Source organism: Falco biarmicus, chromosome 6 (assembly GCF_023638135.1).
Source record: "Falco biarmicus isolate bFalBia1 chromosome 6, bFalBia1.pri, whole genome shotgun sequence".
NCBI classification, from domain to species: domain Eukaryota; kingdom Metazoa; phylum Chordata; class Aves; order Falconiformes; family Falconidae; genus Falco; species Falco biarmicus.
The window spans coordinates 82647765-82674905 of NC_079293.1; the positions used below are offsets into that span (position 1 = coordinate 82647765).

The window sequence follows — 27141 nt, forward strand, 5'->3', positions numbered from 1 at the left end:
CGTTGGGGCACGAGCGGCGGCACGAGCGGCGGGCGCTGTCCCGCGAGGGGGTGTCACCCCGGTGGCCGCCGCCGGTAGCGTGCCGAGGCCGCGCTGGCCTTGCGCTACGTGCGTGCGGTAGGGCAGCGCCGAGGGGCCCGGGCCGCCCCGCCCCGCCGCTGGGCAGGGGGGGCCGCCGCCGCCGCTAAGTTGACTTGTCCGGTGCTGGCCGGCGCCCCCTGCAGCTCCCGGCCCGGCCTGGCGGGGAGGGCCTGGCGGCTGCCTGCCGGAGGGGAACTGTACCGAGCGCTCTAAGGCGGCTTTTGTATGTCTATGGAGACGGGCACGCCTGACGCTGGGTGTTTTATATGGGGTGTTATACAGGAATATAGGAAACACGGCTTTGCCCTAGCTGATGCCCTTACTGTTCCCTTCGAGAGCAAGGTGGAAAGTTAGTAGCTATAGTCTCTCCGGCAACTGGCTTTTTTTTTTTTTTATTATTATTATCACTCATATTTTTAGTTGTACACACACCGGTTTTGTTTGTTTTTGGGGTTTTTTTCCTTATTTCAGTGGAGGTGCAGACCACCGTAGCATAATGGGAAGGAGGCACTTTCAGATGCGGTTACACGTTACGCTAAAATCCTGAAATCCTGAGTTTTGTGGCAAGAGGCACTCCTCCCTCGTCTCCCTCCTCCAGTCTCCCCACCCCATGTGCCTGAGCTCGCAGTCCTGAAGGTGCGTGTTAAATCCATTCAGCTGCTTGAGTGATTGTTTGGGGTTTTTCTCCCCTAGGGATAAGTTTCTGCCAGAGCAGCCCCCTGAACTGACTCGCTGTACCTTCATCACTCGGCCTGATCCAGGGGAAGAGGCGAGGGGGTGTACCTTGGGAGGAAGAAGAAAGGGCAGGACTATCCCTTCCAGTGGCTGTTTGCTGTTAGATCAGCTTAGCTACACCTTCATTTTATTACTTACTTATTTTTTATTGACCCCTTAGGGAGACTGTTTGGCATTTGACAGGTTGAAAGTTACAGCGTGACTATTATCAATAGAGTTTGTCTAGCTGTGCTTTGCCAGTAGCTATTGGAACTAGTCTAAGGCTCTTATTGCTGCTTCTTTTCAGTTCCTTTCAAAATCTTAACAAAACCAAAACCCCAAACAAAACCAACAAAACAAAACAAAAAAACCCCAGACAGCTCAGAAACAGTCTTTTGCTCCCCACAGTTGAATGTATATCTGTAATTCTCTTCCCGAATTGCAAAAAACCATATTCCTGTGGGAAAACATGAACGGTGCACTGATTTTATGTGCAGGGTTGCTGGAATTAGGATTTTCTTCTCAATCCGCCTGCTAACCCAGGTTCTCCTTACACCCTTTCACTTACAGGAGAATACTTCTGTACTGGGTTATGGAGATGAGATTTAAGGTTTGGGTAACTGTTTCAGAGAGCTTAAAAGTTTTTTGTTGGCCATTGTTATTTGCTTACACATTCGTTCAAATTAGTTTTCCATTATATTTGTCCTTACATGCCAGTACGTCACAGATTTTGCATTGCTGAAAATGGCTTGAAAAGATGAAGGACTGATGGCTGTGAATTACAGAGACTGAAATGGAGTAAGCAGTAGTTTTACAGTTTGGTTCCAGAGTGACGATGTAATTCCTCCTTCCTTTCCCCTCTTGAATACAGGCAGTACACCTATAATTTGGGAATGGCTAAATGAGAATCTACTCCTAATTTCAGCATCAGTTAGATATTTGAGAATGTCAGAACAGCAAATGTTCACATTGCCATGCTTTGCTCTTGCTATCAGTACTCCATACTTTATCACAAGTGGTTTGTACTTCTCACAAAGGAACTGTTTCTGTTCAGCAGATTAAGGTGAATTCATTGTATTTGTTTGCATTTTATAGCTTTGATTCTGAAGCAAACTTTATGAGTATTTTAAAAAAGCCCCCAAACCTTGGAAGAATCAGGCACTGCTCTGTCACACCCTTGCACTACATAAAGGACTACGCAGATCTGATGTAAACTATCAAATTTTCTAAGTTATAGTGTTCACTCAGTTGTCAGTTCAGAACATTTTGTCTTAGTTACAGGAAGTACTTTATTTTTTCCCCTCTGACAGAGTCTTACCCTGCTTGCATCAAAAGTCAGTAGCAGTTTAGTTTTTGACTGCCATGTTAGAAGCGTAAGGAATTGTCTGTAGAAATGTATAATAATTAATTTTAAGAGGAAAAAAAAAATCCCTTGTATACATAAGTGTTGTCTGCTATACCAGAGCCGAATTTAGCTTAATACAGTTTTCTAAACTTTAGAGTATTTTCAGTCTTATGTTTTAATGTTGATTTCAACCTAGAAACGCTACTCTGGTAGTGGTTTAAAAATGTAAAAATCCCAATAGAGGGTTTCTTTGTGAAATCGATTTCAGTAAATGGCTGCAGAAGAAACAGTCTTACAATTGCAAACAAAAACCTGCCAGCATGTTACAAAGCCGGGAGCATCTACAAAGGCTGTTTCTTTTAAAGAAATTTGCCATGATGTTATAATATTTTAGCAGGGGCTGAGGACAGGCATTCACTGGGAAGAGCGATAGTCATAGTTTACAGTTTGCTGGGCTCATGAAAAGAATCTGGCCATATATATTTACTATTTCAGTGTACATGTACATTGTACCATGTGCATGCTTGGCATAAGAACAAATAACTTGTGATTTCATAATATGTATTGCTGTTAAAAACATTGACAATTGTATTTGCAAACTCTTAACGTTCTCTTTCTATGTGCAGGCAAAGAAAGCCTTGAACACGGGAACTAAAAACATTATTATGTGTTAGTAAATAAGTGTTAAATAATGGACATCAGAATGACCTCTCCCCCACCTCAGCATTGTTCTCTCTAGTGGACAGAGATCTGGGTGCACCAGTGACAGATGGTCTCTTAGTGGCTATAACAAATCTGCATTTACCAAACTTGCCTCTGGCCTGTTGGGAACTGAAACTGAAAAAGTTCTGCTGCTTTTCTTGTATTAGCTTCATTGGAGCTTTTTAGTCAGCTGTTTGCCAGAATTGAGCTTATGTACTCTGCTTATACACAGACAGAATGATCTGTGGTCATCAAGCATGTAAAAATGTGTCCTAGAAATTATTATGGGCAAATTTAAGTGATCAAACAGGCAAAACAGAGTGGCTTCACGTTTCATGTTAGGGGAAACTTGATAAATCCCAGCTGCTTTGCCACGTTCATGAACTAGATTTCAGTAATCCGAAATGTGGATTTTTGGAAATTGTTTGTCCTTGAAACTTTTGCCTTTATTTATTTTTCCACAGTAACATTTGCATGGGTCCTTTTTAAACTTAGGAGAGTAAACCAGAGGAATCAATACGTCACAAACTTCTGTTTAAGTCTGGCAAACAGCAGCGGTGGGAGTGCAGTGCCTGTTGAGCAATGGAACGTCTTGTGATAGCCTAGTTATGAAGATTCAACAATACACAAAGCAAAGCTGTGGGCAAGAATTTTTAGTAAACCATGCGATGTAAGTACAAAAAGCAGACAAGTAGTGGGGCATGTCAGTTCTGTGGTCTCTCAGGCCTGCTACAACTGAAGAACTTGTATGATCAAACCCCTGTTTTATCCAGCTGTCATTAGGCCTGATGGAAATTACATTTCCTTGTAAATTATGCTTAACTGGCAGCCTGTTCTCACCTACTGCTGTCTGCCTTAAACCCACCATATATGCTCGAGTTTGAGGCAACTGTTGCAAGGATCTTCTGAGAAGTACCCATGGATCTCTAGACAAACAAGAGAAATGACAGGAGTGTGGCCTGTAAATAGCAAAATAGGTCAAATTCAGTATAGTGAAGAAAAAAAAAAAGGAAAAATTTTAATATGAAAATTGCATGGAGCAATACCTTCACAATGGCTATGAGGAAAAGGAGGAGAAAGATAGACTGCAGTAAAAAAATAAAGAATAGCAAACTACAAGGGGGGAGTAAATTTTTTTACAGTTTTTGTGGGTGGTGAAAAATGAGCTACAAATTTTAGCTGTATACCTGTATTCTCATTCCTGCATTTTATGCGTGTAATAGCTGAATGTTAACAAACTGCATCATGTAGTGTATGACAGCATGGTCTGAATCAAGAGTGCAGAAGTAATCTCTGAAGTCTTGCTGTCATTCCAGTAGTACCTATAATTTCTGAAGAAAGAATGCAAATAAAGGAATGAGTCTATGAACTCTGTCAAACTTCTGAGTACAGCAGGTGCAGATGAACATATGTAGTCATGTTAAAAAAACCTCCAGGACTGATGCACTTGCACTTGCTGTGCGTGTGCTTATCTGTCAACAAATCCAACCGTGAGGTTGAGTTCTCAACTAAATTCTTACACATTTATGGAAACAAGCAGCCCGGCAGGGGTCCCAGCTAATGCCCATGCAGACAGATAAGCTGCAGCCTGAAACCAATCGTATTAGGCGTAGTTTCATTAAGTCAATCTAGCGACGGCAAGGTTTCCCTGTTTGTGTGGCGTGTGTTTGACTTGGACACAGCACAGCTCCCAGAGTGGTGAGCACACTCCCATATCACGCATGTCCTATAAGGCAAACAAATTACCCACAGGTTTATGTAAGACGGTCGAGGCGTGCGTTATTTGTTGTATTTTCTCCATATAATGTTGTTTCTGTCGTATGTCAAAATTGTGACATTCCTGAACAACTGTAAAAGAACAGACCAATATAATAATTGGCAAAGAAAGCAGTTTTAACTTTTTAGCTGCTGGTTAATTATTCCTACTCCAAAACAGTCTCAGAATTTTCAAGAACTGATCCGGCAATGCACTGAAGCGGCCGACAGTGGAAAGCAATCTGTAAGAAACTTAGGAAAGGAAATGCAGGGAGGTATTCCTGCCTCTACTGAAATACATTAGAGACAAAGAGGTTGTGTTGGAACAGAGCTATTTTGCTCAATACGTACTTTCTTAAATAAAGATGCTTGAAATGCATAAAGCCAAGGAATGAGGAAGAATAAACAAGGTTGCCATGCGATACTGGCAGGCTCACAGTTACCATGACTATTAGCAACCCCTGTCAGGGAGGGGAAGATTACTGTTCCACCGTGTCAGTGGCATTTGGGATCCGGAACAGAAGCTCTTTATTTCCGTGAGGAAAAGCCACAGAGGATTAGTTAGAAAGAAGTTTTATATCTTTTTTTTTTTTTATTGGGAGATAGCAATACTATTTTGCTGGACAAGAATATATTGGCTGTGGGATAAAAAAGGTTTCATCTTCAGTCTGGTGCTCAGAAGGCAGGAGACTGCTAGAGATTGTGGGTTAATTGCTGTTTCAAACTATAAACTAACTAGCTATGTATTACCAGACAGTTTGTAGATCTTTGGGAAGAGTCTCTGTCCTCATCAAAGATGGCTGGGTTTTTGAGGGGTGGCAAGGAAGGGGTGAAAAGAAGCATGTGTAGACTTGATTTGTAAAAACTATTCGAAAACAGTCTGTATTAGAGAGGAAATTTACAAAATCCTGAACTCTTCACGTTGTCATTAGTTACACTGAATTTAGCAGCTTGCAGGGTTACAGCAAGATAAGATATAGATTGTGCTTAAGTATAGACATTTGCCAAGAAAGTTAATCCATTTTTAGAGAATGCTGTTGCTTAAAGTTATCTTATTCTGGATTTAGGTTTTATGATACAGTTATATGTAGTTTTGCTGAAATAATTGTTGGCTTTCTGGACTGGTCAGTTAGTTAAGTAACAAACAAATACTTCTATGTCACTAAAGAATGATACAAGAACAGGCATGCAACAGCCAAATTAATCTGTACTGTTGACAGGGCTCTAGTGATATTTATTAGTGATTGCGGGCTCCTCCTTCAGTACTAGGAAAAAATTGTTAAATTATGATAAGTAACTTAAGTTTTGAGGCAGTAATGTTATTTAGACTTTTCACTTCTATTATTAAATTCCATTATTTCAGAATTCTTTGTGAATAATGTTTTAAAAAAAATGTTTCAAATTGAAAAGTCAATGTAATTTACAGATCCACTTTTGAAAATATATGAATTTTAACAACATTAACTAGTTTCTCCTCCTACTGGCATAAGCATTTTTCTGCTAAAATTATTTTGTTATTGTTTGTTAAAACAATTTTTTAGTCCTACTGTAGGAAGATTTTGGGTTGTAAGGTATCGGAAGAGTAAACGCCAGATTAATGTTAAAACCTGGCTTAGCCCCCAACATCAATGCTTTGTATGTTTCTGTAGTTTACAGCCACCCACTGTGTAACAATAGTACACTAAGGATATTTTTAAGGATGTTAGCGGACACATTATTATATAGACTGTACATACATTTATCCAAAGTTTTTGTAGTCACCAACTATATCTACTTCTGGGGCTAAAACCGGTAGTCTTCAAACAGCACACAGAGGCAATACGTACATGCAAATCCTCACAGTCAGATTAACAGCATACATTTTATTGAGGCATACATTTGGCAGGTTTAAAATCCAGACAATTCTTAGCTCTACTGTGGCTTTGTCATTTCTTGCGGTTATAGGTGAGGCAGCAACTATTACTCTAGCATTTGTGCAGATCTGTGGTGGTGAGAATATGCTTTCTCCGCCCTCTAAGTCTCAACCTGATTATACACCACCAAAAACATCGTGCCTTTAAGGCAATCTAGGGAAACATACAGAGTCAGCAATTTTATTTCTAATTAAACTTGGTGTTACCCTTTTAAACCTAGAAGTGCCTCTGTTCTTTCAGAATGGGTTTCAGTGCTAATGTGGAAGCAGAGTCAGTCCATACCTTGGAACTGCCAGACTCCAATGATACACCTAAAAAATTACTACTTTGGTTTTCATACATCATGAATTACAGGAATATTAGTGATCTGTTCACTTTACCTTGGAGATTAAGATATATAGAGATATGTGTACGTGTTTGTGTGTATGTGTATAATCCAATGGCAAATCCTCCCATTTATCTCAAGCGAAGTAAGGGTGATGCTCTGAATCTTCTAATACCCTGTCAGTCCTCTCACAGGTGGGATGATTTAGAGGTACACCATAAGAGCTTTCCTCACAAAGACTTGCTCTGTTGTAAGGATTCACATATTCAATAGCAGAATCATTGAAAACCATCAATATTATTGATACTAATGAAAAGCCACAAGCAGGATGAGCCCCTGTATTGTCTAAATTCTGAAAATAAGAGCAATTTAATCTGTCCCTTTTTTTTTTTTTTTTTTTTGTTTTATGTATTTTAAACCTGCGTGGTAGATGAAAAATGATCTGTGGAAAAGCACTCAATTTTTAATGCTTTATGGACCAAAGGCTACTTTTAGTTCCTCCCGTATAAGTCAGTTGACTGAACTGGAGCTCTCCCAGTGCCAGACTAGGATTTGTTAATAAACGAGTAAGGTGGTTAACACACAAATGTGGTCTTTATAATGGCGCATTCAGTTTTGCTGGTTTCTGTTGTTTGTACTGTACAATAAGTAGCAATATTTGATATCGCTTATTTAGAAGGTACCGCTTATTTAAGAACTCTGTATTAAGTATATTGAAACCTTAAGTGAGAGAATTTGCCAGAGATGGCAATGGGGACCCAAAGCAATACAAAGATTTGTATCTTTGTATTTGTACATGTATGCATACATGTACATTTGTACCCTGCAGCACAAGAGGGTGAATTTAAAATATTTGGGAAAAACCAGTGCAGTTAACGATCGTTGCTCTGCAACACTTGGCGCTGGCAGCTCCGGCCGTGCAGGGTGAGCCGCCTGCAGGTACCTCCGGCCCTCACGGAGGTCCCTCCTCGGTGAGGGGGGCCGATCCCCCTGTCTGAACCCTGAGGGCGGTTATTTAAGCGCCTAAATACATGTAAGGGCAGGAGAGCGAGCGCTTCGCCGTGTATTGCTGAAGGAGGTGGACTGGCGGAGCCGGCCGGCCGGCCACCCGCCCTGCGCGGCCCGTGGAGCGCGGCGCTCCCGGCCGCCTGGTCTACCCCGGGAGCGGCGCTTGCCGCGGGGGGCGGGCGAGGAGGGGCAGGTAGGGCCGGGCGGGGGCGAGGCGCGGCCGCGGCCCGGCCCTACCTGCGGCGGCAGGAAGGGGACGGCGCGGCGGGGCGGCGGTTCCGGGCACGTCGCGGCGGGCGCAGCTCGTTCCTCACCGCTGGGACCCCGCCGCCCGCCCCATGGCCGCTCCGCAGGACCCGCTGCCCCCAGGTGAGGCCGCCGCCGCCGCGGGGAGCCGAGGGGTGGGGGGTCCCGGAGGGGGGGTGGGGGTGGCTTCCAGGCCCCCCGCTGCCCCCAGCGGGTGCGGGGCAGGCGGGCGCGGTCCCCCCCGCTTTTCCCTCCCCGGACGGGGGTGACCCGTAGCGGCGGCTTAGGGGAGCCGGGTGAGGAGCTTTGCCCCCGGCTTAGATTAGAAAGTGTTCGTTAGTTGCTCCCTTCCCCCTCCGTACACGCTAATTAACCACGGTAATAATTTATCATGTGCTCTGCTGATGTGATTTAGTGCAACTTGTCTTGTCAAGCCTGCTCTAGCGTTTAGCGTGCAGGTTAGCTTGCGCTTGCTAACAGCACATGCAAAAGCCATTTTCTGAAATCCCCAGGCTCCCGGTGGGCTCTTTTCCCGCACTCTTTCCCCTTGCACGGCTAATGGTGCACAGGACTTCTGGCACGGTTGCTCCCCACCTACCTGCTCGGAAAGTGGCAAAGTTTTTTGAGTAGTTAACAGTAAACCAAAAAACACCCAAGTGCTGGTGGACTTGGATTTTTCAGAGAACTGAATATTCTAATTTAACCGGTCCTGTTTCCTCCTCGTACTCAAATCGGAAATTCATGTGCCTCTAGTCGAAGAAGCACCGTTGTTGATCTGGGTTTAATCAAAGGGTTCATCTTAATGAACGACGTTAGCGTTGGGGTGTTCATTTTGTTTGAATTGTGCTGAATTGTACTGTTAATGTGTATGCCCAGCCTTGGTGTGACAGAGGTCTTGCTGCATGTACGTTGAACTACGTGACTATGGTAGACCTTAACGTTCCACTTGCTACTGGTGATGCCAAGGCTGTGTTGCAGGCAAAAAGTGAATACCACCTCTGCTACATGGTGCTTTGTGAACTCCCCTCCTGCTTAAAGGTCAACATGCTGAGCTCTCCAAAAGTCACCTTCAGACCTCCTTCCAGTAGTGCTGCTCCTCTTGCAGCCTGGTTATACCAGCCAGGCTCAGGCAGAAGAGCCATGGCACCACTGAGAGGCGTGCAGGTGCTGGGTGGCAGAAAGGAACCTTGAGAGCAACCGTCAAACCTGGCTTGCGTCTGTCTGGGTCAGTTTGCACGTGCTGATTTATGGCCATCCGTGTCAACTCATGCGGTTCCTGGCGGAAGTGTGGGGAAGTAAATGCAGGCCAGCAGCTTGTATGCTGTCAGTGGGGAGTGTGGTGGTAGTGATTTTTTTTGAGGGATCCCGGATAATGTTGTTATCAAGCTGTCTGTCAAAGTGATTGTGAAATCAGATGATCTGCGCTGAATAGTCAGGTGGTACCTGTGTTTCCTCTTGACCTTTCAACATGCAAAACTGTGGATGTTTTACAGTGGAGAGAAACAGAGAACTTTCCTCTCTGCTGTTTTGTGCACCTGCATCCACCTGTTTGACATGAGCTGCAGAATGCTGTGGGAGATGTGTGTGGGAGAGGGGGGACGTGGCGTTTGGGTGGGCTTATTCACAATTAAATATTAAGACTGTGATTTCCAAAATATCCATCTACAATTGGTGTTCAACAAAACCATGTTGAGTCATCCACAGCCCGGCATGTGGAGCCTTTATTCTTGGGTACGAATATTCATACACATACATGCCACTTAGAGCAAATGTAGGGACTTGGGACTTGGCTCTATAACCTAAAAAACATGGAAAATGCTGTTCTTCATAAAGAACTAGGAAAACAAAAGGGGAAAAACTGAGGTACAGGAAAAGAAATTAACTTTTAGAATATTTTTCAGGATGGATGGTAAGCAAGAAAGATGCAAAATCACAGATTCACAGTGACTGTGTTTCTATGAGACATAGAAAGCAGGAGACAGTTAGAGGTACCACTCCCATCATGTCTTGTAGAGTCACCCTGGGATCTGTCAAGTCCTTATTTCAAATGCCTGTGTTCTTGGAGTTTCTGCCATTTTTTCAGTGCTTCCCTCTGGACTGTGGAAAATAAATCACCAGTGTCACAATGTACCTTGGCCGTTATCTTGGACCTGTAACAGAAGATAGGGGATGAAGCCCTTACCATAGCTGCACTAGCCACCAAGGTTCACCAGGGCATGGACATTTTGTGGGCTCTGCTTTCAGCTACCTCAAAGTTCCCCTTATATTACAATGGCAACAAAAAGATACTTATTTTTTTTAAAATGCATCTAAGAATCTGTAAGGAGGAGCTGTAAGGCCTCCAGAATAAACTGACGATAAGTCACATGCTTTGCCACGGGGTTTCTTGGGTCTTTGCTGACAGTGGAGAAACAGTGAAACTGGGGATTCCTGGGCTGGCCACCTTCCCTGGAGCCTTTCTTTGGCTCCCAGTGCCGCCTCCTTTTTCAGCTGTCCTTTACAGGGCGGGCTTCTCTCTTTGCCCCAGCTCCCTTTCCAGTTCCTTCACAGCTCTCCGCTACGGTTCCCACCTGGATCCTCCGATTTTGGCCCTACTCTTATGCAGTGTCTTATGCCAGCTTATTGTATTTGCTCATCTGCCAGTCCGACTCTCAACTTCTCCACATTTGAGTTGGAGAATTTATGGCGGTTCGTGCTGGCACTTGCTATCAGGGCAGGCTTTATCCAGAACATTCTGTTGATGCCATGATTCTGGAGCAGGCATTTCATGTTCACCAAAAACGGTGCGTGTGACAAGAATACGGGGTTTTGGTTTGGGGGTTTTTCTTCTTCTGCATGTCTTCCTAAGCTTTGTACTGCAGCGTGAACATGCTCATCTGAAATTTCATAGGCCTCTGCCTTTTTAGAGCATTCTGTGTGCAGAGGCTGTGCTCAAGCCTTGTAGATCCGACCCCTCTGATGGTTGGTGTGCCACCTGCCCGGGCAATGCATGTGGTTTTGCTGCGGGCAGCAGCGCTGAGCAGGGCTCAGCCTGGCATTGCAGAGGGGCTGGGCACTGCCCCTGGGCACCCCGCAGCTGCTGCTGCCCTGGGGCTGCCTCGCGGCGCCCGAGGGACAACAGAGCCCCGGAGGTGCTTCTGGCCCACTGCTGCCACTTTCGTTGGTACGTACTGTCTTGTGTTGCCTTATGCTTTAAGCTTGTTGTGCTGTTGTATTGAGTAGATTTGTTGGAGGAGGTTCCAAAGTGAACAATTATGCTACATTTAGGTTGGTTAGCGTAGTATGTGTGCAATTTCTGGGCTGTTTTGGGGCTCAGTGTTTGTACTGTGCATTTTGTGATTAATTTCTGGGCCTGTGTTCTAAATGCACTTGTTTCCGTGTTTGGGAGAAGGTAATCACCAAATGTTGATTCGGTCACCTCTTACTGGTTGCAGCTGAAAACATTTAATGTATACTTGTAGTAAGTTTAGGGACTTCTAGAATGAGAGTGGCAGGGAGGGGGTAAAAATCCTACTACATAATTTAAAATGCTTTTCAGGTTTTGAAAGTGTGATAGTTGCCAACAGAAGAGATTACTCAAGAAAAGGGCAGGGTGATGTCTAATTACGGGAGTGGTTTTGTGAATCCTGACTTCTGTGTGAGATTTGTTTCAGATTCTCTGTGTACTTTTTGTAAGTACCCCGCTATTATTTGTTAATTTAGCCATTGATGCAGAGCAGTTGACATTTAATGATTCACCTGCAAGTGCTTTGACAATTTATTTTTGTATCCTTTTCCTGTTAATATAATTGAAGTTTATGATTCTATTGTATGCAAATAATTAGTTTACCTCAATGTTTTTTTATTAGGTTTTGTACTACAATCTGCTGGTTATTATAGTATTAATTTTTGTTGTAGCGGGTATGTTTACTGTTTGAATTATTGCTTTGAAGAAAAAACGGAGTGTTGTCACTAGGAGAACAAAATTGGCTTTTAGCATATTTACTGGATTGCTGTATTGTTTTGTGATTATTTTTTTCCCCAGAAAATAATTGTGAATTTTCATTTAAGTCTATCTTTTGTTTGCTTAGCATTGGGTTTCCTTGTTGCATGTAGCTTCTCATCTATGTGCTAGTAGCTCTGACATTTTCTAGTTTGTCATGTATTCTTGTGGAAATGTAATTTGACACAATGCATGTAGTGGCTGCATAGTTGTGCTTTATCTTGGTCAGACAAAGAAGCAAAATATAAATCGCCAGACAGAAATATTTTGAGGATTACGCAGTGACAAAGCTTTCTTATTTCCAGCAGATCATGCAGCAAAAGAGCCGGTGGAGGATACAGATCCAAGCACTCTTTCCTTGACGATGGTACGTGTGTTTCTGGTCTGATACAGTTCAAGTCGTTGTATCTCTCGACAGTAGTGTAGTGCAGGAGTGAGGTGAAACACTGAGGGATGTTAACTCAGACTGTGAGTTTTGCTTGTCTGTAAGATTGTGTAAACAGATTTTAATTTACTGACCTTGTGCCATTGAAGTGTAAGTGAAAATACCAATAGGTATATAAGCTGAAGTGGATGGCATCAGCTGAGCTGTCCATGGGATAGCCTCTAGAGGCTAAGACGGTACCGTTTTTTTAATGTAAAAAAGCCCCGACAACCAAGACTGGTGCTGACATTCTTCTGTCTGTATGGGTTGGAAGAATAAGAAAACCCACCTAGGACTTAAAATTTCAGTTGTACTAAGTTTTTCCTTCCTGTACCTATTTTGTCTGATGAGTCAGAGTCATGGCAAGGTAAGACCAAAGAGCAGTGCCTTCCAGCAGGCATGGGTGAACCTCAGGAGAGACCAGCTGGTGTGCTCTAGTGCTTGCTGGCAGAGATAACACCCTTTATGACAAGGTTTTTGTCTTGGGATATCTTAGAATATTAGACATGCCAGTCTTACGCTGAGACAGGAGTATATCAGCTAAAAATAACGTGAAATTCCGTGAAGTGTGAAGAGTTTTTCTTTTTAATGTTGCTGTGGATTGTTTATGTTGGGGAAAAGTTACAGTGCCGTAAATTAGAGAAGATCTAATGTAGTTACAAATTTATTTTACTTTGTGTTTTATTTAATGGATGGCAAGTAGAGCAAGCTATTGCTTTGCCTTGGTGTTTTTTTCTCATTTTGAAGCTTTGCAACAGGTAGTCAGCAGCAAACTCTGAAAATGTCACTGGTACTTTAAATGCTGATCCTTCACTGGGATCGGTTATTGCAGTCTGTGTACATGCATTTGTGTTAGCAGGTTTTAGTAAAAGATACAGACTTTGTTTTTGTGGACTGCCTAAATTAGATGCTCTGTTTTGCTAAGGGCAGTTTTTTTAAAAGATGAGGGAAAGTTGCTATGTCTGAGACAAATTAAAAGTTTGTTTATCCCCCCCCCCCCCCCCCTCCATTAAATGAAGATGCCTTTTAATCTGTTTGCTTGGTTACAGCATCTATAAAAGGCACACCTACTTTTAGTTAGGGGTAGTGGTCATAGGGAAAGCAATAGGTTTCAGGTATAATAGTAAGTTATAACATGCGTGGAAATGAGCAGCTATTCCATTAAACTCAGTAATAATAGTTTTCTGTTGTGTCTCAATCAGCTTTTTAATTTTGGAGCAGAAGGGAAAAATATTTTTTTCGCTCAGTACAGTAACATTTTAGTAAAAGCTTGTATCTGCTAAAAGTGCTTTTGAAGTCACCTCTTCCTCCTCGTATGCATTACCTTTTTCATATTATTTTGAATTTAAGTGGCAAAACTTCTTTCCTGATCTCTGCTCTTCCACTAAAAAGTAATACCTTTAGAAAAAACACAGCAAAGCAGCAATCTTTTATTACTCTTGGATGTGCTAATCAGTAGTGTTAGTAGCATCTCAGTTCCCACATAAGAGTCTTACTATATATGTGGTTGTAGACAGATGAACTAGTAGCAATTCAAGAGATTCAGCTGTGATTGTGCAGTTCTGTACACTCTTTCTCCAGCATGATTACACTAAAAATATATAAAAAAATCTGTGTCTCTTGCCTTTTTATGACAGACTGAAAAATATCCTGTCCAAGACACGGGAGTACCTAAAGGTGAGTGTTGTGAATTCTGTCTGTTCAGGTGTCGTAGATCTGTGGTGTTGTGTGCAGTAAAACCACTGTAAAACAATCTGTTATTGAACAGATTGAAATACTTTTACTTTTTGCTAGATGTTAATGTTTTTAATGTAGTGTCTTCTGCATTTTAAAGGTCAGTTTGCTGTGTTATCTATCGCTTCTGAAATTTCTTTCCAAAGTTTAGTTAACTAAAAGTCAGTCTAAAACTCATGAGAAGATCTTGGCTCTCAATCTGAAAGGAAAATACTGTGTGGCCATTGAAAAACAGTGTTCAGAGAACAGATGGTAGAGACATGATAATGTTAGAGGGTGGTTTTGAAAAGATTACCAGTGCCTTCAGGCTATCAGAAATATAATCTGGAAATATCTCCAAGGTCTCTTGCCACTGATTGCACTCCCAGCCCTATAACCAAATAACTCGTCATGCCATCTTTTACTTTCAGCAGGTATTAATTGTTAAAGGAGAAATTCACACAGATGTGGGCACCACTGGGGTTGCTTTAATCACAACTCAGAGTTGGGCCACCACCTCAGTGACTGGCAGAGAACAGAGATACAGCAGAGCTTACATACACTATACCAAATCATTAGTCCATGTCTAAAGTTTTCAGGAGTTTCCTGTGGTCTTGTCAGTTCTCCGAATCCATCACCTGACCCCATCCCAGTTGATTCATCTGTTCGGTTCCAGTCTGCCTCGGTTCCAAGCCCCTCCTCAGATCACGATCTTTTTTCCACCTGCTTTAACTCACAATCCTTCAAGTGCACTTAGTCTTTGAACAAGCAATTCCTGTTTATCTATGTTATTTTTTTTAATGTTATTTTTTTAAAGACATCTGCGTTTCAGAAAGCACCTGTGTAGACAAATTGATCATCTATTGTTTTTCTGTTCTCCTACTGATCAACTTGACTGGGTTCTAAACCAGCCTTGGATTAGGGCTATGGAAGGGCCGAGGCCTGGTTATGCCAGTTAGCAGCTTCAGCGATTTAAATTTCTTAATTCAAACTACATTTTCTTTAACATTAATACCATCTACTTGGGAACTTAATACAGGTCCACCGCACAAATTCCTGCCTCTTCTCACTGAACATGGGGTGAGGGAGTACAGATTCTGTATTGCAGCAAAGTAAAATACTTGGATTACAGAGCGTGAATGTCCCCTTTATGGTTTCCTTTACATATGGGGTGTTGGGTTTTTGTTTTTTTTTTTGTCATCCCAGGCTTCACTGTTGGCTTTTGCCCAGGGGATGCACTGGCAGGGCCTCAGCTGTGGAGCACTCTGCAGGTTGCACGCTCTGCATCGTGTGTCGCGCAGCAGGTCTGCGGTGGGGACAGACGCAGGAAACTCTGCAGAAGCTGGTTGCAATGGAAACTTCTGCTGAGGAGTGTGCGCCATATACCGCTGGGGTTAAAGGAAGGTTAGAGACTATTTTGGGGGCTTGAGGGAGCCAGCCAGAGGAAATGAACGCTTCTCAGAAGTGCTGTTTAGTAGGGGAGGAGAATGTTGGATGGATGCAACTGGAGATCGTAAACTGCTTTCTGTTTATTTGCAGGCAGGTAGTTTATTCCTTCAAAATTGTTTATTAACACTCTGTTACATTCTTTTCCATGTCCTCGTTTTTAGTGCATCCATGATGTTAGATCCTCCTCAAAATTATTCAGATAAATTCCTAAATGTCAGATTTGTCAAAGTTGTTTGAAACCTGAGTTTGCCTGTTTTAAAAGCATTTAATTTAAAATGGAAAGCTGAGAGGAAGTAGAAATTCCAGCACTTTCTGTAGAAAGGAAGTGAACTCGAGTTTTTTAATTTTAGTTTCTGCTTCCTTTTGCTAAAAATATGTAAGTACTAATATAGCTTGACATTTCCCCTTTGGAGTTGAAAGTGGTGTGAATACCTCTTAATACTCTGTTCATTTCTGTGATTTAATTTTTTTCTGAGAATGACTTTTCATAACTATTTCTACAAATACATGGACTAGAAATATGAATCTTTGAGCTAAAAAGTGTTACAGATGTGCAGGTCGGATTGTGTGTAATGCAAAATTACGTTTGCTTCAGATTTAATGCTTGAATAGACAGTACATTGGTGGTGGTGGAGGGGTTGTTCGATTGCTTTTATAGGTCAATTAATGTACTGTTTTGGGGCCATAATTTATTAAAATTCTTAGTACCCTCTACCAGTTCTGAATTAAAGATGAGTTGAGGAAACTTCTCATCTTGCAGGACTAGGCTTAATGTTTACATCAAGTTTTGATTATAATTCTACCTCCACTGAAATACAGAACAAAAGTCACACATAAGGTTTCCACAGAAATGAAGTGCAATTTTGGTGACCATACTCTGCATTTTCAGCCAGACTCTGTCTTTGTTATTGTTGCTGTTGCCTGCGGTCCTACAGTCATAAAGAATAAAGATGATCCATACTAAACATATGTCCTGCAGGGGGGTGGAATACTATATAAAACCAGAAAAAGAGGAAAGTAGTGATTTGGGTTTTTTTTCTTGCAAGTGTAAGGATGAATTCTTTGATTCAGATCAATTTCTTGAGTCAAATAACAAAAAGAAGACATATTTCCTTATCTGATGATTCATAAAGATAATAGCTGTTCTTTAATGAGATCTTACCACTAAACAAACAGCAAGGGGAAATGTACCAGCACTACAAATGTAGTCACCACCACGGAGAGTCTTTGGGTGTAAAAACACGTAGAATACAAGCTCTATGGTTGGATCATGAGGATCTTTTTCATTATGCAGAGTGAAATTTGTCTGTTTGCATAAGGTTCACGAAGGGTTTATGTATCCCTTGAACCCCTTTTTGAGGGCTGAAATGAAGCTTGTACTGTGCTGGGGAATATTGTGCTTTTCAGTGGACTCCCAGTGCAGCTGATAAACACACTTTGAAATGGATTATTTCAGTAGTTCAGGAAACTCCTCTATAGCAGAGATAAGTAGTATGAGCCTAATTCGCAAAAGGGGCAGAATGAGAGGTAAATATTTGTGTAGTATATATTTCAACAATTACTACAATTGTGATGAGAAAAACAAAGTAAAAATTATAGTGACTTTTGACAATCGTCTTCAGCTTACTTTGATGTCTTAGTTCAGTTAATGTTCTTCCGGCAGTTTTCCGAAAGAACGTGACTCTTGCTTCAAAAATAGTGTGTTTGTTTAAAAAGCAACTGCTACACTAATATTTGATCTCTGCAAGGATTATTTTTCCCTGCGCAGTCATGCTCTGCATGATTGTTGCACTCTCTGCCAATTTAATATTTTGGTTTTTTAATCCAGCATTTCCCAGTGACTGATCATCATATGGAGTTAAATTTCGTATGCTAGACACCTGTAATTTATGTTTGATAGTCTTGCTATTTAAATTTGTGTTTGGGGTGGAAAACCAGTGTTTAACAGTCTTTGTCTTAGATGAGGAGTACCTAGCAGATCAAGTTACGTTGGAAATTGCATCTGTGAACATCAAGACCCTTACGTCAGATTCTGGCCTAATCCAACAGGTAAGAAAAATGATACCTGAATGTGAACTAGGTCATTGCTGTTGATTAAATAAGTATGTTAATAAATAAATATAGTTTCAGGCTATATCTGGAGAGCACAGATTTACTCAGTAAAACAGACCAGAAATAGGCTCTCTTTCCAAGGGTTCCATGAACTGAGCTTTTGTGGAGGAGAGCAAAAGAAAGGTGGTTTAATCATTAACGTGTACTTTGTAGTTGAGATACATTTTGATCAGCATGTAGATGCTCAGAAGAAGAGCTGACAAAGAGTTAGGGCTTTGTCACGCATGCTCTCCCCTCTTCCTACTGGAAATAGAGCCAGGGCAGAGAATAAGTGAAGAAGTAAGGAATCCTAGGTTTTGGACTCCTTGTGTTTTGCCCTGGGGGAGAGGCATTTGACAGTTCTTTTTTTGACTTTGGGACACTGCTTTTCCCGTAGTGGAAGCACGCACCACCAATCTTAACAGCGCCATAGGGCAGGCAATGCTGAGGACCCCCATGCCCCATGGTTACCATCTTTCAAGTGAATGTTATTTGCTGAATTTCAAATTGATTCTCTTTGGGTTGAGGAGAAAACCTGGAGAAGAGAAATGAATGAACATTTTCCAGCAAGACAAAGAATTAAAAGGCTTCCTTATCCCAGAATCCCAGCTGAATTTCATCAGAAACGAACAAGGGTTTGGTATGTGTTTCACAGATGGTGTCAATGGTTCTATAGAGCTGGAAAACTTTCTGCTTATTTTCAGACTGTGCATGGGTTTATGGCTTTGATTAGACCTGTAGAGGTTGATTGGATTTTAATTATGGGCAAAAAATATTCTTTCATAATACCTTCATTTCATGGGTAGTAACGCTTCATTGTCTTATTGCAATTACATTATAAGAAAATGATCTTGAGTACATCTCAGTGCATCTGACTTGATAAAAGCGGTTTTAGCTGATCAGTAAAAATAAGAATTTGAAAACAGATTTATGGCACAGGCAAGTAGGCCAGTTTTTCTTTGTACTTTTTGCAGTACTAGCCACTTGTAGTTTTTTAGCACAGGACGTGAGTATAATGACATCTCTTAAAAAGCATTTAGATATTAGCTTTTACAGTATGGTTTGAACTTTCATGAATTCATAGTCTCGGAAATGTTACTGAAACTTAGGACAGCAATGTAGCTATTGCAAACAAAGTGAACAGTATCAACTTTTCCCTCACCTCCCCCCCCCCCCCCCCCCCCCCCGCCCCTTTTGTTTTTATTTACTTGTTTCTTTTGAATCAGATCTCTGGGGAGGCTGAGCTGCGATGGGCTGGCTCCTTCTCCCAATGAGTTACCCTTCCAGGGATTTGCTCCTCAAGGCTCAGTAATAATGCTCTACCTTTCAAAGGAATTTGTGGGAATGGAGACAACGACTATAATCCGGATCTCCAGATTTAATTTACTTGAACTTTGGGTGCTCACATGTTGCCATGAAGGCCAAGTTCATCTTTAAAAAGCTCTGTCCCGAGAAAGCTTACGCGGTGTCAGTGGAAAAGTAAACTACTAGAAGATAATGGCGAGGATTGCTCTGCTGCCAGCAGCACGTGCAGTGTTAGATCTCTCTTGAGCAGAGGGCAGACATTTTGTGGGGTGAATTGATGCTGCATGTGTGATCTTGCAGTTTTCGGGGAATAAAGAAATGCTGAGAACAGCATGCAAATTTTTCCTTTCCTAACAAAGTCTTTAAATATTTTGGAGATAGCTTGCTTTCTTTGTAATCGGACTGTGAATGTATGCGTGTTCACCACATCAACTGAAACCGGCTATGTTCTATTTTTAGTAGGTTTCTTAGTAAAGAAGGTGTAGCAGGTAGGAATAGAGTATCTTATTACACTGTATTGTTACCCAGTTGACCTGCGTTTGCGTGCACAGCCTGCGAAATGTTAAGAAGCCTCCCGTTATGGTTTTGGAAGATGACGCAGACCAAAAAAATCAACAATACTTTATTGCAGCTATCTAAGGGGAAAATCCCCTTCTGCTTTCATCTTTAAGTCCTCGACAGAAGAAAGCTGTTTCACCTGGCTCCGCACCTGTGTAGTTAAAGTGAGGGCAGCTGCAGCTTCCCACAGGATTAAGGTGCTGTCCTTCCAGTTTGTAGATGTTGCTCTCTAAATAGTAGAATTGAAATACTGCAACATGTGTTGCAGTCTCAAGCTGCTAAGTAATTTCATTATGTTTAATTAGCAGGCAAAAAGCTACTGAGGGAATGTTGACTTCAAACAGGAGGAGGGTTACACGTGAGACAGCAGAAAATTTCAAGTCCACCTGTTGCCTAGAAAAGTTTCGTATGTGTGTAAAGAAGTTTGTTAAAAAAAAACCCCAAAACAACAAAAAACTCCAACAACAAACCAAAAAAAAAAGAGGCTCTTCCACTTTTCCTAGATCAATGAAACAATCCCTTACTGCTGCATGTTACAGGCAGAAATCTTGCTTTTTTTTTCATTACAGAGCATTTAAAAAATCTTTTTAATCAAACCATGTGAATTGTTGAACAGCTGTTGAGGGTTTAAGAACAAATTATCTGAAAGATGTAACCCCATAGCATGTAATTAATAAAGATTACATTGTTCAGTGGATATAACCAACAGGGCAGTTTTGTGAGCCAGTGCATGAAAATGCTGCCTGAAAAGACTGCAGATTGTCAGTAATCCCTCAAAACCAGATATATTCCCTGTCTGACTTTACAGGTAGCTCGGGATTCTTTTGAGTAATCTCTTGCCACTTGTAGATCAGCCAAATAGTTATTCTGATGTTCAAATACGTTGTTTTGATTTATATTTGTTTTCTGCTTTGTAGCCAGAAGACAAAGACACACAAAACCACAGTGACGAATCACTCTCCGGTAATATGTCAGCTTTTACTGCTCTGTATATTTTATTCCTAGATTTTCTTTGAAAGTACTTTATTAAAAGCTGCTGTTTGTCGTAACTAAGATCTGCTTGAGTAATGGATGCTTCTGGAGCTCATTTCACTACCAGTGTCATTTACAACTTCTTTGTTCTGAGGGGTCGGTGATCAATAATGCAGACCATACGAAATGTGTAAGCAGTGTTTTTCCAACACACGTAGTGCGTCCACCTTTGGAAGAAATCTGTAAACAGCTATTGGGAGAGAGCAGGAGTTGGCAGTAGGCTGTGGGGGCTTATCCCATAATTGTGTAAGCTCTGCTGGGGGTGGGGTGTATGTGTGTGATACGCAGCCCTGTTAATCTAGCAGTGAACAACTGAGAATTTCCTGTTAATAAAGAAGCCTGTCCTATCATGTAGCATTAGGTTCATGCAATTAAGTGGGTAGGTCGTCATCTGCTCATCAGTATCTAACACAGGGCATCTTAGACAAGCCAGGATTCCTTATAATGCTTTTGATAGTCTGCGCAGAGTATAGCACAAGAAGCAGGTTGGTTTAGTTTTGTTTACCTGTAACTGTGCCCTGTGTCCTCTTTACCCCTTCTTCCCTGCTTCTATTGGAGGATGAAACTTACTCTGGCACCCTTGCAAAGCAAAAGAAGATGAAATTCAGATAGGGTGCTCTCCTGCCCTTTGAGCTTAGCCAGAACCTTGGATTATATTCGTTTTCCCTTGTTTGTATAAGTGAATCTTGCTATGAGTGAAGCCAGCAAGGTTTGTCTCACTCCAACAAGAGTTTAGAGTGCACAAGAACGGAGTTGTTAACATATATATTTCTGTGGAGAACAGCTGCAAAGCCTGTGGAATACCTGTGAGCAAAGATGTCACCAGAACGTGTTTCCCCTTAACAGAGAATCTAAGCATTTGTATGAAGTTATGTGTCTGCAGCGGTGTTGTTGCTGCACGTCCTAACTTGTTGAAAACTTCAGAAGTTGTCTCTGGCCTGCTAAAAAAGCAAGCTGGTGAGCAGTGTTACGAAAATAACAATAGCCTGTTCTTCCCCTAAAAACAAAAACCAAAGTGCATGCAGAAGCTACGTTCAGCTCACAATTTGATGGTCTTTCTGGAATTTTCACACAATCTGGCAATAATTACTGCAAATGGGGGGAAAAAAAAACCCCAAACCCAAACTAACCAAAACCACCCCAACCTTAACAGATGCTGTTGTCTGTATGAGTAGGTGTCAGTGAGTACCAGATTCGCCCTTAGCCAGAGATACGGTTCAGATCTCTTAGACCAGCACTGATCCAGCACTTGTAAATTTTGTGTCACTGTTTTCTGTTGGTTTTAATCAATCTTTTGATTAGTATCAGTTTTCTTATTGTAGTGTCCCTTTTTCAAGAGTTTCATCCCAAGTAGGACCAGTTGCTTCCCTATTCCAAGCTGTACAATGAAGCTGGAGGGAGGGCAGAAGCTTTAAAAAGTGCTTCTGGGCTGCATCCGTTATCTGCTACTCTTTGGAGATAACAAATTCTTGTCCTCCAAAGAAGAGAGGGAGAGTTAAGGTCCTATCTGCAGCCAAAATGCTCAGACAGTGCCCTACACCACTGCAGTGTTAAAGGTCTTGGTATTAGTGTTTAACTAGAACTAGTTTCTACATGTTTTTACAAGTTATTAATATATAATATAGTGTGATAGCACCACATTGTTCACAGTGTTGGGGAGATACTGACTGTTGTGTGTGGGAAAGCTCTAAATGGCAATTTTCGGTATTCGATGCAGATCTTAGGACTTGGTATTTTTATTTTTCTCACACATGGAGGAGTATGCACTTCATTCCTTTCCATAATGTACATTTAAAATAGGCTTTCATTTTAGAACACGGACAGCTTTTATTGTAAGAGCCCTTACAAAGCATAGGAACGTTTTCTTTTTCATTGTGTTGAAGTACTAGATGTTAGTTGTGTTTGCAGCTAGATGTGTCAGCAGATATTCTCCTGGTGCAAATACTTCATGTTGTTATGAAGGCATGTTATGAAGCTCAGAAGTGCAAAACCTTTTCCTTCATCCTACAACACATGTATACAAGATGCATATAATGCACACATAATCTTGTTGGTGATTTAAGCAGAGGTTGTGGCAGATTTGAGGAAGCATCGTAGTTCCTAAAAAAAAAAAAAAAAAAAAAAGGAGAATATCCTAGCTCACACACTGGATTGAATTGCATGCCTTTTCTGTAAAAGTGTAAGTGTGGTATTTTCAAAATTCCTGTCATTTTGATTGTAGCCACTGAGCGTAGTGAAGAGAGAAGTCTTAGAAAGTTAATTTCATGAGTACTTCATAAGGAATGGCATTACGTGTCACTATTCTGACTTTTCCGGAAACTATTCACAGGAACATAATAGTCTTCAACCCTTTGTGGTTTAAACTTTTTGTTCCTGGTGAAACCACAGAAATAGATCCTAACTTCTCTGCATGTCGTGGTTTTCATTGCAGATCTCAAGAAAACCTGCAAGGAAAATGGCACCTGCTCCTTGTGCTTATTCCGCGCACCGACCATCAGTGACATGCTCAATGATGAGGACTTGTTGTACACAGTGAGGCTAAAGCTGGATCCCTGCCACCCAACAGTGAAAAACTGGAGAAATTTAGCAAGCAAGTGGGGGATGACTTATGATGAATTGTGTTTCCTTGAGCAGAAGCCCCAAAGCCCCACCTTGGAGTTCTTGCTACGGAATAGTGACCGGACTGTGGAGCAGCTAATTGATCTCTGTAAATTTTATAAAAGAATTGATGTTGTGAAAGTGCTGCTGAAATGGGTGGAGGAGGAATGGCCCAAGAGAGGGAACAGAACTTACCAGAATGACTTCTAGGTCAAAGAAAGTTGTTAGTCCGTATGTTTTTAATGCTGGGACTAGCTGCCATTAGTACATGGGAAGTTTTCCTTGCAAGAAAGAGCGAGCTTGTACTGATGGTTTATATCCTGTGTAAGCTTTAAGCGCTGTATACACGTACATATATGTTCTGTGCCCTCAGGGTTGCAAAGATAACCTTCCAAAACTAGATGGAATCATGCAGGTTGTGTTCTTGGGTCTACAGATGCCTTCAGTTTCTTTGCTGCTGTTTGTAGGCTTCCTAAGCAGAAGAGGAATGAAAAAAAAACAAAACCAGACCACTGGTTTTACTGCAGCAGCTGTGAACCATGTCAATTGCGTGCTGTTGCTGCTGTGAAAGCCACAATTAGAAGGCAAGTCTCTTGGCCTTTCCGGCAGCCCTTCCACAAATTAATGTGTTCTACGTAGTAGATGATGATGAGTTTTTATTTTTCTTCCTTTTTTAAATTTTTTTAAACGTTTTATGACACTGTTTTTGGTGCAGGAACACATGAGTGTTCCAAGCAGCGGTTTGGATTTGCATGTTGCAATTAATTCAATGTTTCAGCATCACATTCAGACAAAGTAAGCTTTAAATCTCTTTTGTAAACAAGAATAGGTGTGAAACAAAGCAATTCATTACATACTACTACATCGTAGGGCATATACGTGCTATAGAAGAAATCTTGCAATTTGGAGAGATGTGCCAGCCCATAACCACTAGGGACCAAAAAAAATCCCCTGAAAATGCTTTATGTTTAAAATAACTTTTGAAAGTTTTGAAGACAATATGTACTCTGAGTGCAATTATCTGTTCATGTCAGATGCCTCTTGCTTTGCAGTGTGAGGTGACAGCTAATGCCTCCCCCAGGGTGTCTCCTTAGGATGGAGCGTATCTTCCCTTTTCACAGACTGCGGTTTTCTTTACAGTCCTGTGGGCTGACCTACTTTCTGTCCCACACCAACGCAGCTGCACACTTGTGTGAAGCTAGCACAAGTTTATGTGTTGGTTAAAGCCACTTTAATGGGAAATTAACAGGTGAATTCATCTACAGTCCAGGTGGATGGTTATTAAAGCACTTACGGTGGTTTAGACTGACTTTTCTCAAAGAACTTTGATACTCTGAATTATGCTCTTTACATTTTAAGTATTTTAGGAATTGGTCTTTTTCCTGCCATTCTTCTGTGTTCTCATTTTTTTTAAAAAAAAAAACCTCCTGAAAAATCAGTTATATGCTATATTAAGTACTTTTATAGCTATAACGCCACATGCAAATACGTTGTATCTTAAAAATACTTCTAGTTGTTACCCTTGCTAAAAGCATCTCGGACAATACTAATATGTACATAGGTGTATATACCAAAGCACTGGTGAACAGTATGTCAAGATGTGGGGCAAAACTAGAATGGGGTACAGGTTTACTTTTCTCCAGTAGAAATAACTAAGTAGCAAAGCGGAGGGAAATCTAATGCTGTATACTGAGTTTCTAACTGTAAGAGAATGAAAAGGGACCTCTAGTAATACTATACTAAAGATACTGAGTGATACGGTTACAGAGGAGCTAGGAGTGAAGACTAACATTTTCAATGTCGGGAACTAGTTCTGGGGTGACATTAAATTAGCTTTATTTTGGTGACTTCGAGAAGCTGAAGATCTAGTTTCAAGGTGAAAAGGCTGACCTAAATTTGAGGTTTGAATTAATTTTTTTTAGAAAGCTTGTGGAAGGCTGGAGTTTGTAATAACTTTTTTTTTTTTGTAGGCATTCCTCAGGAAAGCTGCTACTTTTTGGAACAGTAAGGTTTCTAGCCATATTTCATAAAGATGAAATTGTACTGCTGTATCTCGTTGGGGATGCGGTTTAAATGTTTCGTGTTTCTCTTCTGGGAATGGGGTTTTCCGATCGGTGTTGGCCAGCTCTGACTTTTGCAAATCATCTTTTATCTTTAGTTAGGAGTTCTAGAATCAGCTTTGAGGACTGCTGCTGTGGCTGGGCTGTCTGTTCTTTTCGGTTCCTACGGAGGCATCCACCGCATATGTGGGAACAGTCCATAATGCAGCTTGCCCAGCATAATCCCCCATGCCTTGGGTCTCCTATATATATGCGTGACTTAGGATCACGTGCTTGTGTGCCACGTTGTTCTTCTGAATGATGAGTGCTGGCATGTATGCCAGCAGCTTTTCTCTCCCATAAAGTCCCGCGGCTATATGTGTGTGATATTGTAGTATGCTGTCCTTTGGTAGGTGCAGTCCCAGCAAGGAGCTGGCACCCTCACCTAAGACTCACAAGGGGAATATGAAATGATGCAGCAGCATTCCTGAATCGAGATGTTCAACTGAAATCTACCCCTTTTTTTTCCTGTTTTCTGGCTAAAACTTGTAAAATTTTGAAGAAACACTGTTGTCTTGTGGAAATGAATTCTAATCCCTTGAAACTCTTGAAACCTCCACGTCAGCTGCAAGGATTCATGTCTGATGGAAATAAAGCTGCTTCTGGGAGGTCATAGGTGGATTCTGTATAAATTTTCAGCACTGAGAGTTGAAAATGTTAGCTTTAAACTTCATCATACACTGGATTACTCATTAGTATACTTGAAATACTTTCCCTCTTTGTATAGCATGAATTGAGATGTACACACTTTTTTAGTTTTGTATCTGTTTACAAGATAATGGGTCTGAGTCTTCAGTTTATTCTTATATCTTGTTATAATGTATACTATTTTTAGAAGAAATATAGATTGTCAATTTTTGACTTTATTGTATTTGGTTTTATTTACAGCTAGGAAAACAGGTGTTTTCCTTCTCACCAGTCACCTTGGAACCAGAGAACTATCAACTAGTGCTGTGAAAAAAAAAACATCTTTATATACAAGATTCATGGTGTCTTAAAGCATCTATGTTTGCAACAGATACTGCTGTTCAAGAAAGGAAGATGCACTTTTTTTAATCTTTTCCATACAAAAAATGCATTAATTTCTGTAAGATGATGAGCAAAGATGTTTATTTAGAAACTTGCAGTGGAGTTACTAACTATAGAGAGGTATGCAGCCTACACTGGGTGAAGTCTTCCTGAATTAATAACCAATCTGATAATGAAGGTTAGAGAATCTAGCTGTGCTAGGCTACCAGTTTTGTTTCTCGTATTCCCATACAGGACCCACTCTCCCTTCAGGGATTTCATGTTCTTTGGCTGCCATCTCTGTGCCTGCAGGATAATCAGCGGCCCTTCCCTCTCATTTTTAGCTTCTATGGAGACGTCCAAACCACTATATTCTTTCATTCCTGGAGCTTTACCTAAGACACGGTGAGCCTAATTGTTCAACAGCAAAGTTACAGCCCTGTGCTCAGGAGGCTCCAGTTTTGCTGTGAGGTCAGCTATGGGGCGTCCCCACGAAATGGTGACGGTGTCCAGTTGCCTTATGCGCTGCATTGCGCTTCCCTTTGGGGAGAGGGATGCAGGATGGGTTTGGGGTTGTCCTTTGGAAGCCTACTCTAAAGGCTAGGGTAGTCAGCATGGCCCCAGGTGCTTGCTTGGAAGCAAGTTGTACAGAAACTGTAAACCATACTTCCTGAATCACTACGGAATAGTAGAGAGGTGCAGCTCAGTCTGCATGGTACTTCGTGCAAGAGACTGTGTATTTTTCACTGTCTCAAACTGACTGCCTCCCACGGTTCCAAATCAGGCTGTTAGC

General features: G+C 41.5%; 1 protein-coding gene across 9 annotated transcripts; it reads left to right on the plus strand.

The window, feature by feature from the left end:
• Positions 1–80: 80 nt before the first annotated feature.
• On the plus strand, positions 81–26201 carry EDARADD (EDAR associated via death domain). 9 transcript variants are annotated; one of them, XM_056343267.1, is made up of 7 exons: positions 81–430; positions 553–717; positions 12377–12438; positions 14133–14172; positions 17606–17706; positions 20529–20574; positions 23075–26201. In XM_056343267.1, exons 3-7 carry the CDS (start codon positions 12436–12438, stop codon positions 23449–23451), a joined length of 567 nt encoding a protein of 188 aa, XP_056199242.1. In that variant the 5' UTR covers positions 81–430; positions 553–717; positions 12377–12435; the 3' UTR covers positions 23452–26201. The 9 variants fall into 9 exon arrangements, with proteins under 9 accessions (XP_056199242.1, XP_056199241.1, XP_056199240.1 ...); XM_056343266.1 differs by having other exon boundaries at positions 81–717; XM_056343265.1 differs by having other exon boundaries at positions 81–717; positions 12380–12438.
• Positions 26202–27141: the final 940 nt, after the last annotated feature.